Source organism: Balaenoptera acutorostrata, chromosome 3, assembly GCF_949987535.1.
Source record: "Balaenoptera acutorostrata chromosome 3, mBalAcu1.1, whole genome shotgun sequence".
In the NCBI taxonomy this organism is placed as follows: Eukaryota; Metazoa; Chordata; class Mammalia; order Artiodactyla; family Balaenopteridae; genus Balaenoptera; species Balaenoptera acutorostrata.
This window is the reverse complement of record NC_080066.1, coordinates 80,303,930-80,320,070: the sequence shown is the minus strand read 5'-3', so window position 1 is coordinate 80,320,070 and position 16,141 is coordinate 80,303,930. Positions and strand designations below refer to the sequence as shown.

Here is a 16,141-nt window from a genome sequence, read left to right as displayed (position 1 = left end):
TGCTTTAGGTCCCATTTGAATTTTCTATTTTACAATTACAGAAGAAGTCACTTAAACATGGCTGAATTCATGCCAGGACATGTTTTCAGTTTACTGCTTTACAATATCTACATTAATCCATACTTTGGTTTGGTTTCCAGACCATTTTTATGGGTCTATTTCTAAAGAAGATCATTAAAACAATATTAAGAGCATAATAGCTACAGGAGTTTCAACAATGGGTTTCTACTTTATACAACTAGTACATCAAGGGATTTCTGCACAGCTTACACACTGACAAAAAGCACAAATATAAATTTTTATTTTAATAATTTCACTTTCACTGAAAGTTTAATTAAGGTAAGCTTACAGCCTGGCAGGCTAACACTTGTATGGAGGTACACAGATTCAAATATTCTGTTTACATGCTTCTGGCAGTCTGGAATGTTATATTATATCCAAAATTAAGTTTATGTTCATCCAAATTCTCATTAGATCAACTAATTTAGCATTCTAAACATGCTCCATTTACCAGTATCATACTCAAAATGAAGCCTTCATTAACAAAGCCAATCGGCCATTATTTTAAATCAATTATTCCCAAAAGGTATGTGGTTTCCAAATCTCTTCCTTTAAGTTAATTGAAAAGGATGTACAGGTAATAAAGACTTTTAGTTTAGAACTGATGGAAATTTCAAAAGCTTTATTAATATAATATTCTAATATTCAATTCATATTGACCACCAAGTTCCATAACCTCGAAAACTGCTAAATGAGACTTTTTCATTGCAAACTTAACTTTCATTAAAATCTTACTCATGTCTTAAAAACTTCTTGGAAATTCATACTAATCATGCTATTAATGATGAACTGATTTAATAACCTAGGTTGAATATACAGGTAAAGTGTATGAATGACCTCCCTCACATTTTTCTATGTCTGCACTCTGCAACAGCACCACTGAGCTCACCTGATAGCACTGTTCCAAATGCTCTTATCGTTGGTACACTAAAACTTAGAATGCCTAATTAATTTCAACTTCTTTCTTTTTCATCTGCCAGGTCTCCTGTTGTCTCTGTTGTGCTAAGGCTATTTTCTCCGGGAACGTCATCTGTTTGATCAGACACTACTTCATCAGTCTTGGCTGAAGGATCACCACTACCTTTCTGAAGAATCTCTGTGGCTTCAAACTCAAGCACTTCTGATGGAGTCAAAGGTTCCAAATGAATACTGCCTTGCTCACTAACATCAGAACTAACAGATTCAGGTTCATCTCTTTTTCTCAAAAACTGATCAATGCTAACATCACCAGATGTTAACTGCAAATCCTTAATATTCTTCGAAGAAAATCCAGCTTCACTGGCATTGCAATCTTCAGTCTGATCACATGCAATGAGGTTTTCTGAACTTTGGCACCTCTTCAACTCTGTTTCCTGACAAATGTGCTCTATTTGTTTTTCCTTTTCCACCTTATCTGCATCAATAATTGAATCATAACTGAAGATATTCTTTGAGCCAGTTTCCTGGTCTTCAAGACAGGTATCATTTTCTTTATCTGAACCTGATACACCTTCTTCACTTTTTGTTGTTGATGAGCCTTCAAATAAATGCACATCACATCCATTTTTTATTTCCTCTGAAGAAGCTTCATCTTGTTTACTGAAAAAATAAAGCTATTTATTATCTATTTCTTCATAATACAATGTATTTGAACACTATCAAAATAAAGACATTCTCTAAAAAATAAAAAAAAAAGGCACACTTGCCCACCAAAAAAAAAAAAAAAGAAAAAAATTGAGGTCCCCGGTCTTTGCCATGATGTTACAATTTAGGAGGTGGCCATGTTCTTGGGCAACAGAGTGAGAAACTCCATAGTCACATATTAAAAGGAGTCCTGAGGAGTCTATTCACTGGTTTTAGTCCTGGTTATCATTATTTTTATCTGTTCATACCCTTGCTTATTTTTAGTTAAAATGTGAGTGTGCTTATTAATTCGTAAGAGTAATTTAAATAAGGAATGAATAGATGTGGAAAAAACCCTATTTCTCTTTTATGATTTATATGTCCTCTTGGGCTTAGAGTGTTTTCCCTATGCAAAATCAACTAAGCATTCACAAACATTTCACTGATTTTTTAACAGCCTAATTTATAAAAACATAAACACATGCCTAAAAAATATGTAAATATAAAACATGCATACATATATGCTTATGTGTATACCTGTCTCTGTGTTTACTCTTACCCTGGTGTGTTAACAGAAACTATTTAGTGAATATAGTTCCCTATGCTATATAGTAGGACCTTGTTGTTTATCTATTTTATATATAGTAGTGTGTATATGTTAATCCCAAACTCCTAATTTATCCCTCCTCCACCCCTTCCCCTTTGGTAACCATAATAAGGTTTGTCTTCTATGTCTGTGAGTCTTAGAAACAGGAGATTTCTAAGAGGCTCTCCAGTCCCTTATGTAGATGTAACAATGCTTATTTTAACAAAAAGAAATTTAATGATTACATTTATATTAGTTCTTATATTAATCCACCTGGAATTTAGACTTTTTCCTAATGAACTGCCAAATATCAAAGCAATGTTATCAGATAGTCATTTATTATTTACTAAATTATATTTAAAAGGCTGTTTCTCTGCTATTTATTTTGTTGATGTGTCTTTTGACTATTACAGGCCAATACCACCCAGTTTTAACAATTAGAAATTAACATTGTACTTTATTATCTAATAGGTCAAATCACCTACATTATACTACTCTTCTCCCTAAATTAATAGTTTGAAAAAGTAAAAGATAATTGTACAAGGATGCTCATTAAAACAATGTTTAAAATAGTGAATACAGAAACAACCTAATATCTAACACAGCTGTGATTTTTAAAATTATGGTATTAATAAGTAGAAAAATATGAATCTTACGTTAAACACCACTAGTTTCCAAATCAAATCCAATTTGGATTTTCAACTAAATGTTCATTAACCATAAACTAATTTGGGAAATGACCTATCATGTAAGTTACTAATATATTACTTTCTATCTCAGTAAGTTTTTTCTTCGAAATCTTCTAAATAGATGCTGCACTTTTCTCATCTTGTTATTACTGTGAATTTTATCCATTATATTTTGTAATCACATGTTATTGGTATATCGTAAAGATTCTGAATTTTATACCAAGCTGCCTTAATTAATACCCTGATTAATTTCAATCATTCTTAGCTCATTTTCTTGGATCTTACAGGTCAATTACATCATCTGCAAAAAATTATAATATTTCTCTCATTTAAATTTGTAAAATTCTTATTTTTGTTCAGATCTTATTGAACTAACTATAATTTACAGAAAATGTTAAAAAATATGGATATGACTAGTCTGCTTTTTCTAAATCCTTATTTGAATTTTTGTTAACTTTCCCCAACCAGAATTCTAGGAAAAATGCTAGGTGAAGAAAGGGCTAGATAATTTTTCTTTTCTTTTCTTTTTCTATGTGGACTATTTTTAAAGTCTTTATTGAATTTGTTACAACATTGCTTCTGTTCTATGTTTTGTTTTTTTGGCCTTGAGGCATGTAGGATTCTAGCTGCCCAACCAGGGATTGAACCCACACACCCCCACCCCACCCCCTGCGTTGGAAGGCGAAGTCTCAATCACTGGGCCATCAAGGAAGTCCCAGGGCTAGATAATTTTTCTAGTGAAGTCTAAGAAACATCTTCAAAAGGTCTTACTCCATAATTTTCTTTTTGGAGGCAATAGATTAATTAATCTCATCAGGTTAACAAGCAGCCTACTACAAAACACACAGCATAAAGATAGAAATGGGGAAAGTACTTAATCTAAAAGACAAAATCACCTTTAGCTGGAATAAAGTTCTAATTAGAATGTTGGATTTTCTTTTGCTAAAAAAAAAATTGTGAAATCTTTTGTGTTCTGCAGTGTTCTACTCAAGCATTAAATTTTTAAAAACCAATCCCTGAATTTTGAACCTTTTATGTTGAGATCCCACCAAAGAAGTAGCTTTACAGCTTTTTGAAAATACTTTAAAAATAAGATATTAGAATTACCTATTTGCAAGAATCGTCACCATCTTATAACCTGTAGCATCTTGTAACTATTTTCATTTAACAGAGGCAATTAAAATCTGTTAACATTTTACTTACTTTTAAGTACTTTTAAAAAATTTAACAACTTATAAAATGTATTCTACATGTTTAAGATTTCAAAACTAAGGATCTGCAGTATATTTCTGTTATATTAATATTTCAAAATATTATTTTAATTAAAAGCCATTACTAAAAGGAACACCATATACAAAATTTAAATAGCCTTTTGCCAATTAACTGAAATATAACACAGCTCAAGTATCATTTTATATACATGAATTTCATGAGATTCAGTTTTTCCTTATATTTACCTTTCAGAATTTGATGTTTCTGTTTCTCCTTCAGCCATATTAGGTCTTGCAATTTCCTGAAATGATTAATAATAATTTTCTTTTATATTCAAAACTAAGTTTAAAGTAAACTACTTTTATTACACTAAACTTTCTAGATAAAAAGAACTTAAGTGTGCTACCTAGTATACTAAAAAGAAAAAAATTTTCTTAATTTAAAGTATGTATTAAAATAATTCTCATAACTAAAAGCATGATTTCAAAAATTGTTTTTTAAAAAACTTGTAAGAATTTCAGTGTACCAAAAGCTTCTGAATCAAGGACATGAAACAGTTATCCAGTTATAACAATACCTGCTTTCCTTAGATTCTTTCAAATATGGGCCATAATTACAATTACTTGAATAGAAAACTAGTAAAACACAGCTTGAATTTGAATGTGTCATCCACAGTATTTTATACACACAGATTAAATACAGGTACTTAGATAAAACATTTATGAAATTATGATTTTATATTTGGAGCCATGGTAACCCTTCCATTGTCAAACCTAGTAATATTAAACAATAGACAAATGAAATATTTTGCTTATTTCAAATGTTTTTTGGTGAGGAAAGAATACACTAAAACCTCAGTAAGCCTGAGGCCAGCCTAACAGTTTATAACAATTACAAATTATTGAGCATATATGATGCATGAGGTAGTATGTTAAGAACTTTACATTCACTATCTCATCACTTAATCCTCATATTAGATATTATAAACTCCATTTCTACAAATAAGAATAAAGACTGTGGGGGTTAAGTAGAAAACCCTAGGCAATACTACAGTAAGTGGTGAAGTTTCAAAACTAGGTCCAGCTCAGCCACAAAAGTGATTGATTCAAATCTGTGAAAGTGATATGGTGTATTAATCACATACATGTAATATTTCCTCACTCTCCAAAAGCCCTGCTAAAATGAGGGCAAAGAAATAAAATATTTTCACTCATAAAGACCAAGAAAACATCAAAGCATACTAACTGTCAAAGAGATTTCAACAAATTTTTAGATGGATAGTGGCTGGAGGAATGGAAATTGACTTCACAGTGTGGAGGAAGTTACAACTAAATGTCTGAGCAGGGAGTGCAAGGAAAAGAGAATCAGCTTTCCCAGAGAACATAAGAGATCTGGTATTTGGAGAAATTCAGTACACTATCCAGTACATAAAAGATAAAAATGAAGTATGAATACTGCTGAGAAATCTAAATGCTCTTTCCCCAACTCACACAACAGGTACCTATCCTTTCCTCTACCACTTAGGCCAAAGGTTAACTCTGTGAACTGGAGACAGTCTACACTTGTGAACACCAGGAATGGCAAAGGGCAGGCATAAGGTACTGAAAGAAAACAGAAAAATTTAGTAGAGGTCCATAAACTGAAAAAAAGGACCCACATTTATCTCTCTGCCTGGCTCCCAGAATGCTAGCAGCCAGAGGAACCACTCTTCACCCCACCACCCGCGGCTGGAATCTAGGAGATTCCTCTTTGGAGAAAATTACCAGCCTCAAAGACTTTGAGAGCATCCTCCCTACCAAAGAATCAGTCAGCTCAGCAGCTGATTTTCCTACGTTGAAGTCTAAACAATTGCCATGCAGACTGTGCAGGCTGTACAGCACGCTAATCCATGAGGCAACCTTCACAATATAATCCATGTCAGCAGTTCTCCAAGTGTGGTTCACAGACACATGGGGCCTCCAAGACACTTTCACGAGGCATGTGAGGTTAAAATTCTTGGTACTAAAGCAGTGGTGAGTAAAAATGCTGGCATCTTAACTCAAATCAAGGCACTGACATAGAACCAAAACCGCACTAGCAGTCACTGTATTCTCCACTGGCATACACCAGCAGTAAAATTAATTTTATTAAATATCAATCACTGAGTGCATGTCTTTTTAATATTCTGTGTAATGAAATACCAAATATGCATAAAGCACTGCTATTGCGCACTAAAAACACCTGGGTCTGTGACTGAGTTGCAAGCTGAACTTGGCCACATTTTTTCCATGGAACATGATTTTTATTTTAAAGAATGACTGTCAAACTATGAATATTTAGACTTGAGTATTTAGAAGACATTTTCTTCAAAACTGACAAAGTGAGCACGTCACATCCAAGAAAACAACCGACAGTATTTGTTGCCAGTAATAAAATTCAAGGAAAAATTAAATTTTAGGATAACTTGTATCCATTATTCATGAGATTAATGCTAATATTAATGAATGTGATTACCAGATATTATATAATGAAACATATCAACACTTAGAAGATCTATGTAACTTGTGAACCAATATATTTCAAATGACTAAATGCACATTGTTATAAAATCATGCATGGATAAAAGAGCCAATCAAAGTGTAAGCCAGACAAACAGATTTTAATGTAATAGAGTACAAAAAGTTCAGTGATATGGAGTCAGATTCCACATTGCAACAAACCTTTTAAGAAAAAGTCCACTTGTCTACTTTTGATGTCATAAAAAAGAATAATCACAATTATCTGAAGAGATTAAAGTACTAGATGAGGCTGGGTATTCTTATATTTCAACCAAAATAACATATCACAACAGATTGAATGCAGAAACATGAGGATCCAGTTTCCTTCTATTTAACTAGACATTAAAGAGATATACAGAAGTGTAAAACAATTTCATTCTTCTAACTAAATTTCTTTTGTTTTGACAAATAGTTATTTTTCAGAAAAATATTTGTCATTTTAAGTAATAGTATTTTTAAAATTTCATACTTTTAATTTCTAGTACTGTAAACATCAATACATTTTGAGAGTACTAAGGGGTATATATAAATATACCAGGGTTGTACCCTGTGGAGTGCTGCAGTGCATAACCTGTATGGCCATGCAAGGCAGCCCTGTCCCTGTCCAAACACAGGGTTTTCGATAAACTTCTTAGCGCTTCACTTTTATGGACAGCCAAGGATCACCACACAACTGAAGACATCCTTTACATCAGACAGATCAAAATAAACAAGTGAATAAAGAAAGGGGCTAGGAGACATCAGAGACTTTGCTGGGAACAAAATAAATACGTATAATATATATTTAATATCCCTGGAGAGGTATGAAATGTTATGTCCATTAAACAAGAACAAAAAACTATGAAGACAAAACAACTGAAGAACAAATAAAAAGAACAATTCAAAACTAAATATATGGCAACTAAAATAAGCAATTAAATTTAGAAAATCATTTTTGAAAGGTTGAATGAAAGGACAAAAAGATGGAAGGCAAGAAAGAAAATGCCATACAATCAAAAGAGTTGATGGAGGAAGTAGTGTCAGATCAATAGGAGTTTCAAAAAAAAAGAGAGAACAGAGAAAATAAAAGTGAAAATTTACCAAAGAAATAAAACAAGAAAATTTCCCCCAAACAGAAATATCCAAAATTACAAAGGCTTATCAAATTCCTACCATAATGAATGAAAAAAGGATGATGGGTGAACATATGAAATTTCAAAACACCTGAGATAGAGATAATCATTAAAGTTACCAGAAAGATAAAATAACATAAACACAAAGAAAGTGGACCAAAAATGGCATCAGACTTAACGAAAACAATACTTTCAAATATGCGTAGGAAAAATGTTTTTTATGTACTTCAGCCAAACTATCATTAGAGTAAATACAGTTTTAAATTTACACTAAGTGAAAAAAGAATCAACCTTTCTGTGGAAGTTGTTAGATGACATGTTTCATCAAAATAAGGAGTAAAACAAGAAAAGAGGAACTCACAGTTCAGGAAGCAGGACATCCAACACAAGAAAGTGGCAAAGTAAAATCCTGATACAACAAATTATGCATTAGGCTTAGACAGCAACTAGTTTAAACTAAAGCAGATCAGAGAGAAGATCTCCAGGCCCTCCAACAATTTTTTTTTTGATGTGTGTGAACATTTGGAAAAAATACTTCCAAACATTAGACAACACATTGCAACATTTTAAAAAACAGCATTAGGTGCACAGAAGACTAAACAAATTAGTAAAAATATATTTTTACCCAGAAAAGTAAAATGAAGTATAGGAAAGAAAATCATAGTACACTTCCTGGCTCAGTATACATAATGGTCTCAAAAACTGTGATGTTAACTATGCTGACATCAGTGCTATGCCAAGCCATATAGAAACAAGAGATAAAATACACATAACATAAAATTTACCATCTTAACCATTTTTAAATGTATAGTTCACTGGTATTAAATACATTCACATTATTATGCAATCATTACCACCATCCATCCCCATAACTTTTTTCATCTTGTAAAACTGAAACTCTACACCCATTAAACAACTCCATATTCTCCCCTCCCCCAAGCCTCTGGAAACCACCACGATACTCTCTTTTATTTTAAGTACCTCATACAAATGAAATCACATAATATCTGTCTTCTTGTGACTGGCTTATTTCACTAGCAAAATGTCCTCAAAGTTGATCCATATTGCAGAATCCCCTTCCTTCTTATGGCTGAATATTCCATGGTATGCGTATACCACATTTTGCTTATTCATTCATCTATTGATGGACACTTGGTTTACTTCCATGTTTTAGCTGTTGTGAATAATGCTGCTATGAAAATAGGAGTACAAATATCTCTTCAACTCTTTGCTTTCAAGTCTTTTGGGTACAGTATACCCAAAAGAGGAATTGCTGGATCATGTAATTTTTTTGAGGAACTGCCATACTGCTTTCCACAATGGCTGTACCATTTTACATTACCAGCAAAAGTGTACAAAGCTTCAATTTCTCCAGATCAGCATCAACACCTGTCTTCTGGTTTTGGAGTTTTTTGTGGTTTTGTGTGTGTGTCTGTGTGTGTGTGTGTGTGTGTGTGTTTATGTGTCTGTGGGTTTTTTGGTTTTTGTTTAACAGTAGCCATCCTAATGGGTGTGAGGGGGTATCTCACTGATTTGCATTTCTCTAATGATTAGTGATGTTGCACATCTATGTGTTTATTGGCCATTTGTATATCTTCTTTGGAGAAATGCCTGTTCAAGTCCTTTATGCATTTTTGAGTTGGGTTGCTTTTGTTGTTATTGAGTTTTATGAGTTCTCTATATATTCTAGATATTAATTCCTTATCATATATATGATTTGCAAATATTTCCTCCCATTCTATGGGTTGCCTTTTTATTCACTGGATAGTATATTTGATGCACAAAATTATTAATTTGTACAATTTTTTTCTTTCATTACCTGTGCCTTTGGTGTATTAACCAAAAAATCACTACCAATTTCAATGTCATGAAGTTTTTGTCCTTTGTTTTATTCTAAGAACTTTATTATTTTAGGTCTTACATTTAAGTCCCTTATCAATTTTGAGTCAATGTTTGTATATAGTGCTGGGTAAGAGTACAACTTAATTCTTTTGTATATGGATATCCAGTTTTCCCAGCATCATTTATTAAAAAGACTGTCCTTTCCCCATTGGTCTTGGCACCCCCATAAAAATCATTTGACCATATATACAAAGGTTTATTTCTGGGCTCTCTATTCTATTCCTTTGGTCTATAGGTCTGTCTTTATCCCAATACCACACTGTTTTGTTTACTGCAGCTTTGTCATAAATTTTAAAAACAGGACATTTGAGTGCTGCAATTTTTTCCTTCTTTTTCAAAGTTGTTTTGGCTATTTGAAGTCCCTTGAGCTTCCATATAAATTTTAGGATGAGTTTTTCTATTTCTGCAAAAAACATCTTTAGGATTTTTGCAGGGATTGCAATAAATCTGTAGATTGTTTTGGGTACCATAGGCATTTTAACAATATTAAGTCTTCCAATCCATGAACATGGGTTGTCTTTCCATTTTTTTATGTCTTCTCAAATCTCTTTCAGTAAAGTTTTATAGTTTCTTTGTAGAAGTCTTTTACCTCTTTGATTAAGTAAATTCCTAAGTATTTTATTCTTTTTTATGCTATTAAAGTTGTATTGTTTTGTAATTTCCTTTTCAGATTGTTCATTACTTGTGTATAGAAATACAGCTGATTTTTGTGTGCTGACTTTGTGTCCTGCTATTTACTTTGCTGAGTTAATTTAAGTTCTAATAGGGTTTTGTATGAAATCTTTAGGGTTTTCTACATATAAAATGATATCATCTGGTAACAGAGATAACTTTACTGCTTTTCCAATTTGGATGCCTTTTATTTCTTTTTCTTGACTAATTGCTCTGGCTAAAACTTCCAGTACTATGTTGAAAAGAAGTAGTGAAAGTGGACATCTTGCTTGTTCTTAATCTTAGAGGAAAATCTTTTATTCTTTTACCATTGAGTATGATGTTTGCTGTGGGTTTTTCTTATACGGCTTTATTATGTTGAAGCAGTTTCCTTCTGTTTCTAGGTTGTTGAGCATTTTTTTTTTTTTTTTGGATTTTCTTATTTATTTATTTATTTTTGGCTGTGTTGGGTCTTCGGTTCGTGCGAGGGCTTTCTCCAGTTGCGGCAAGCGGGGGCCACTCTTCATCGCGGTGCGGGGACCGCTCTTCATCGCGGTGCGCGGGCCTTTCTCTATCGCGGCCCCTCCCGTCGCGGGGCACAGGCTCCAGACGCGCAGGCTCAGCAATTGTGGCTCACGGGCCCAGCTGCTCCGCGGCATGTGGGATCTTCCCAGACCAGGGCTCGAACCCGTGTCCCCTGCATTAGCAGGCAGATTCTCAACCACTGCGCCACCAGGGAAGCCCTGTTGAGCATTTTTAACATGCAAGGGTGCTGAATTTTGTCAAACACCATTTCTGCATCAATTGAGATGATAATGTGGTTTTTGTTGCTTCCTTTCATTGAGGTGGCTTATTACATTGATCAATTTTCATATATTGAACCGTCCTTGCATTCCAGGAATGAATCCCATTTGTTCATGGTATATAATCCTTTTAATATATTGCTTAATTCTGTCTGCTAGTATTTTGTTGAGGATACTTGCATCAATGTTCATAAGGGATGTTTATCTGTAGTTTTCTTTTCTTGTATTGTCTTTGTCTGGCTTTGGTATCAGGGTAATGCTGGCCTCACTGAATGAGTTTAGAAATATTTCTTCCTCTTCAACTTCGGAAAAGTTTGAAAGAAGTGCTATTAGTTCTTATTTAGATGTTTGTTAGAATTCACTAGAGAAGTCGTCAGGTCAAGGGGTTTTCTTTGTTAAGAGATTTTTGATTACTCATTCAATCTCCTTACTAGTTATGGATCTACTCAGATTTTCTATTTCTTCATGATTTAGTCTTGCTACGTTTTGAGTTTCTAGCAATTTGTCCATTTCATGTAGGTTATCTAATTTGTTGACATAGAGTTCATAGTGCTCTCTTAAGATCATTTTTATTTCTATAGAAATGGTAGTAATGTACCCACTTTCATTTCTGATTTTAGTAATTTAAGTCTTCTCTCTTTTTAAGTATTTCTGGCTAAAGGTTTGTCAATTTTGTTGACCTTCACTATGAACCAACTTTTCTCTGTTGCTTTTCTATTCTCTGTTTCATTTATTCCTGTGCTAATTTTACTCCTTTCCTTCTGCCAGCTTTAGGTTTAGTTTCTCCTTCTTTTTCTAGTTCCTTAAGTTGTACAGTTCGGTTGTTGCTTTGAGAGCTCTCGTTTTTTAATATAAGGATTTACAGCCATATATTTCCCTTTTAGCATCACTTTCACTGCATTTTAGAAGTTTTGGCATGTTGTATTTTTCTTTTCATTCTTATCTAAGTATTTTCTAATTTCCCTTGTGATTTCTTCTTTGATCCATTGGTTGTTTTAAAGTGTATTGTTTAATTTCTAAAATCTGGTGAATTTTTCATTTTTCCTTTTATTATTGATTTCTAATTTCATCCTGTGATCAGAGAAGATACTTTGTATGACATCTATCTTTTAAAATCCACTGAGATTTAATTTGTGGCTTACTACATGGTCTACCCTGGAAAATGTCCCATGTGTACTTGAGAAGAATGTGTATTCTGTTGTTGCTGGGTAGAGTGTTCTGTGTATGTCTGCAAATCTAGTAGGTTTATTAAGTCTTCTAGTTCCTTACTTATGTCTAATTATTCTATCAATTATTGTGAGTAGAGTACTGAAGTCTCCAACTATTACTGTATAATTGTCTATTTTTCCCTTCAACTCTGTGTGTTTTTGCTTCATATAAATTGGAAGTCTGTCATTAGGTGTGTAAATATTCATAATTGCTATATCTTCTTGCTGCAGTAAACTTTTTATTAATATATAATGTCCTTCTTTTTCTCTTGTAAGCTTTTTTGATTGAAAGTCTATTTTGTCTGATATTAGTAAAGCCATCCATACTCTCTTTTGGTTACTATTTGCATGGACTATCTTTTTCATCCTTTCACTTTCAGCTTGTGTCTTTGAATTTCAAGTGAGTCTCTTGTATACAGCATGTAGTTGGATCATGTGTATTTTATCCATTCTGCCAACCTCTGTCCTTTGATTGGAAAGTTTAATCCATTAACATTTAGATTAATTACTGATAAGGAGGGACTTATTTTGTCATTGGGCTATTTGTTTTCTATATATCTTATTACTTTTTTGGCTCTCATTTCCTTCATTACTGACTTCTTTTCTGTTTAGTTGATTTTTTTGTAGTGAAATGTTTAAAATCTTTTCTCATTTCCCCTTGTGTATATTCTATAGCTATTTTCTTTATGGTTACTTTGAGGATTACATGTAATATCCTAAAGTTATAACCCTCTAATCTGAATTTATACCAGCTAATTTCAATAACATACCAAAACTCTGTTCCTTTATAGTTCCATCCCCATTCCTTTTGGTTGCTGATGTCAGAAAATTACACCTTTATTCATTGTATACCTAGATATAAACTAAAGGCATTAGTCACCTAAATTATGTAGGAAACAAAATTAGAAGTTACAAACCAAAGTTAGAGAAATACTAAATTTTACACTAAAAATTGTTTTTTTTTCTTTAAATGCATTCATCTCTTAACTCATGTAGAAAACAAAAAGTACAGCTACAAATCACTGTTACAAAATACTAGCTTTTATAATTTCCCATGCACTTACCTTTACTGAGATCTTTATTTTGCCACAGAGCTTTGAGTTGTCATGTACTCTCCTTTCATTTCACTGTGCAGGACTCCCTTGAGCACTTCTGGCAGGGCAGATCTAGTGGTCAAGAACTCTCTCAGTTTTGGTTATGTGAGAATGTCTTACTTTCTCTCTAACTTTTGAGTGACAGAATTGCTGGATAGAGGATTCTTGAGGTTTTCTTTTTAGAACTCTGAATATATCGACCCACTGCCTGTTGGCTTCCAAAGTTCCTGATGAGAAGTCTGTGGATAACTTTATTGAGAATCCCTTGTATGTGATGATTCATTTCTCTTTGCTGCTTTCAAGATTCTCTTTATCTTTTGGAAGTTTAATTATAACGTGTCTTAGTGTGGGTCTCTTTGAGTTCATCTTACTTGGAATCCATTGTGCTTTCTGAATGTTTACATTCATGTATTTCATCAAATTTTGGAAGTCTGCAGTCATTATTTCTTCAAATATTCTCTTTTCCTTCTGGGGCTCTCATGATGTGAATGTTGGACTGCTTAATGGTGTCATACAGCTCCTTTAGGTTCTGTTCACTTTTCTTCAGTCTGTTTTCTTTCTGTTCCTCAAACTCAATAATTTCTATTGTCTTATCTTCAAGTTGGCCGATTCTTTCTTCTGTCTGCTCAAATCTGCCTTTGAATCCCTCTAGTGAAATTTTCATCTTCAGTTATTGCACTTTTCATCTCCAGAATTTCTTTTTGGTTTCTTTTAGGTTTTCTATCCCTTTATTTATATTTCCATTTTGTTCACATACTGTTTTCTTGACTTTCTCCACACATTCCTTTTGTTCTCTGGGCATCTTTAAGACAGTTGTTTTAAATTCTTTGTCTAGTATATCTGCCATTATGTTTTTTTCAGGAAAAGTTTCTGTTGATTTTTTTTGTTTGTTTTGTTTGTTTGGGCCATACTTGCCTGTTTCTTTGTATGCCTTGTGATTTTTGGTTAAACACTGGACAGTTGAGTCTAATAATGTAGTAACTCTGGGAATCAGATTCTTCCCCTTGCCCAGCATTTGCCTGTTTTATTAAGTTTTATTTTAATTTTTAATTTTTATTGTTGTAGGTTGTCTCTGTTCCCAAATCACCCTGAGGTGTAAACTTAAGGTCTTCTTCTTATGTCTTTTCTGAGCCTCTCCCTGGGCATATGCAATCTCTTTCTAATTTTACCCACATACACAGCTGTTTTTGAATGTCCTAAGTCTTTAATGTCTGGCTCCTGAAAGGGGGAAAAGTGAAAAATGAAGGGAGAAAAAGGGCTGTCCATTTAAATTCCTTGGAAGTCACTTCAGCTGGAGGGGAAGGGGCTTGCAACAATGGGGGGGGGGGGGTGCAACAATAATGTGCCCACTTCTTTGTCTGCAACTCCTTGATAAGAAGCAGCAACCAGATTCCTAATATCTGGAGGACAAGGTCTTTTTTGCCCACTCTGGCTCCCATAAGTTGTGTGCAAGCTGCTCCAGGAACATGTGCACAGCTGCCTGCCATATGGCTGCTAGAGCGCTAAGTGCTCAAATTGATGGAAATTAACAGCAATTCACTCTCCAAGTCTTCACCTCGAAGTTGCAAGCCTTCGCCTCAAAGTTGCAAGCCTTCAACAGACTTTAGAGCTTCAAAATAGTTATATCAGATAGATTCAATCTGTGCAATTGCTGTCTAGGTGGGGAGCCAGATTCCTGGTGCTTCCTACTGTGCCATCTTCCCACAATTCTCCTCTCTGTATATTTTTAAAAGTTTTTTCCCCCAGAACATTAAAGCAATTGAAAAATATTGAAAAGTTGAAAAGTAGGTATATTAAACTCACAATAGTAGTTTAAGTTTAAACATTTTATGCCTACCAAAACCAGAATTTATTATCATTTTATTTTTCTGGCTTTAATGGAAGCAAGCACATTAATAACATTTTCACAGTCTAATTCTTTTCTTATCTTGTTTCAAATAAGTAAATTGCCATGCTTGGCAACTTCTCTTGACCAAGTGACGATTCTAAATAATTTAAAATTAACTTCAGCTTACTGAAAACTTCTTTTGCAGGATGCTACTGTGGCTGGTATTGTTTTAAAATTTTGAACACCACTTTGTTAATCAGTTTTAGAAGACCCAAATATAAGGCTTACATTATATCACAATTTATTAATATTGTATGTTGCTTTAAACAATTCCACATGAAATTTCTATAGAATTTAAATTGTCAAAATATTTAAAAACTGGGTCAGTAGCTGCTTTTGGTAAATCAGATGTAATCTATAGAAAATAACTTTTCTCCAGTTTAAAAGTTCAAAATCTGAAGACATTTCATTTTTCATATATCTATTTCAAATATGAAGTTAGGTCATTTATAACCTAATGTCTACTTGAAAAGCACTTTTCCCATAATTATCAATACTCTCATTTAGTGATTCATGCATTTCCAATTTCTTTTTCACTTATTTTCAAATTCAGGAAGAATATTCACATCTCTTGCTTAAGTTTTACATTCATTGAACACACTTTCAAAATTACTTTCATTTGTGGTAAGGAAAGGAAGAGGATTTTTATTAAGCATGGAGCTTTATATATGGTCATGCTTTCTAACTGTAAAGCTTTATTAAACTTTTGCCACTTTGTTCAAAATACCATCCCATATAATGTGTAAAAATCTGTAATATTTTTGTACCAAGATGCTTTTGACCTCAACATAATGTAT

The 16,141-nt window shown here is 33.2% G+C and overlaps 1 protein-coding gene across 11 annotated transcripts in view; it reads right to left on the bottom strand.

Annotated features, from left to right (window-relative positions):
• ZNF280D (zinc finger protein 280D) overlaps nt 1-16,141 on the bottom strand; it is a 132,369-nt gene that overhangs the window by 11,426 nt on the left and 104,802 nt on the right. For all 11 annotated transcript variants that reach the window (XM_057544335.1, XM_057544339.1, XM_057544341.1 and 8 more), the window contains 2 exons: nt 4,395-4,450; nt 950-1,638 (listed from right to left, as the gene is read on the bottom strand). In XM_057544335.1, the coding sequence (XP_057400318.1) occupies nt 1,014-1,638; nt 4,395-4,450 (681 nt within the window). In that variant the 3' untranslated portion in view covers nt 950-1,013. The remainder of the gene's footprint in view (nt 1-949; nt 1,639-4,394; nt 4,451-16,141) is intronic.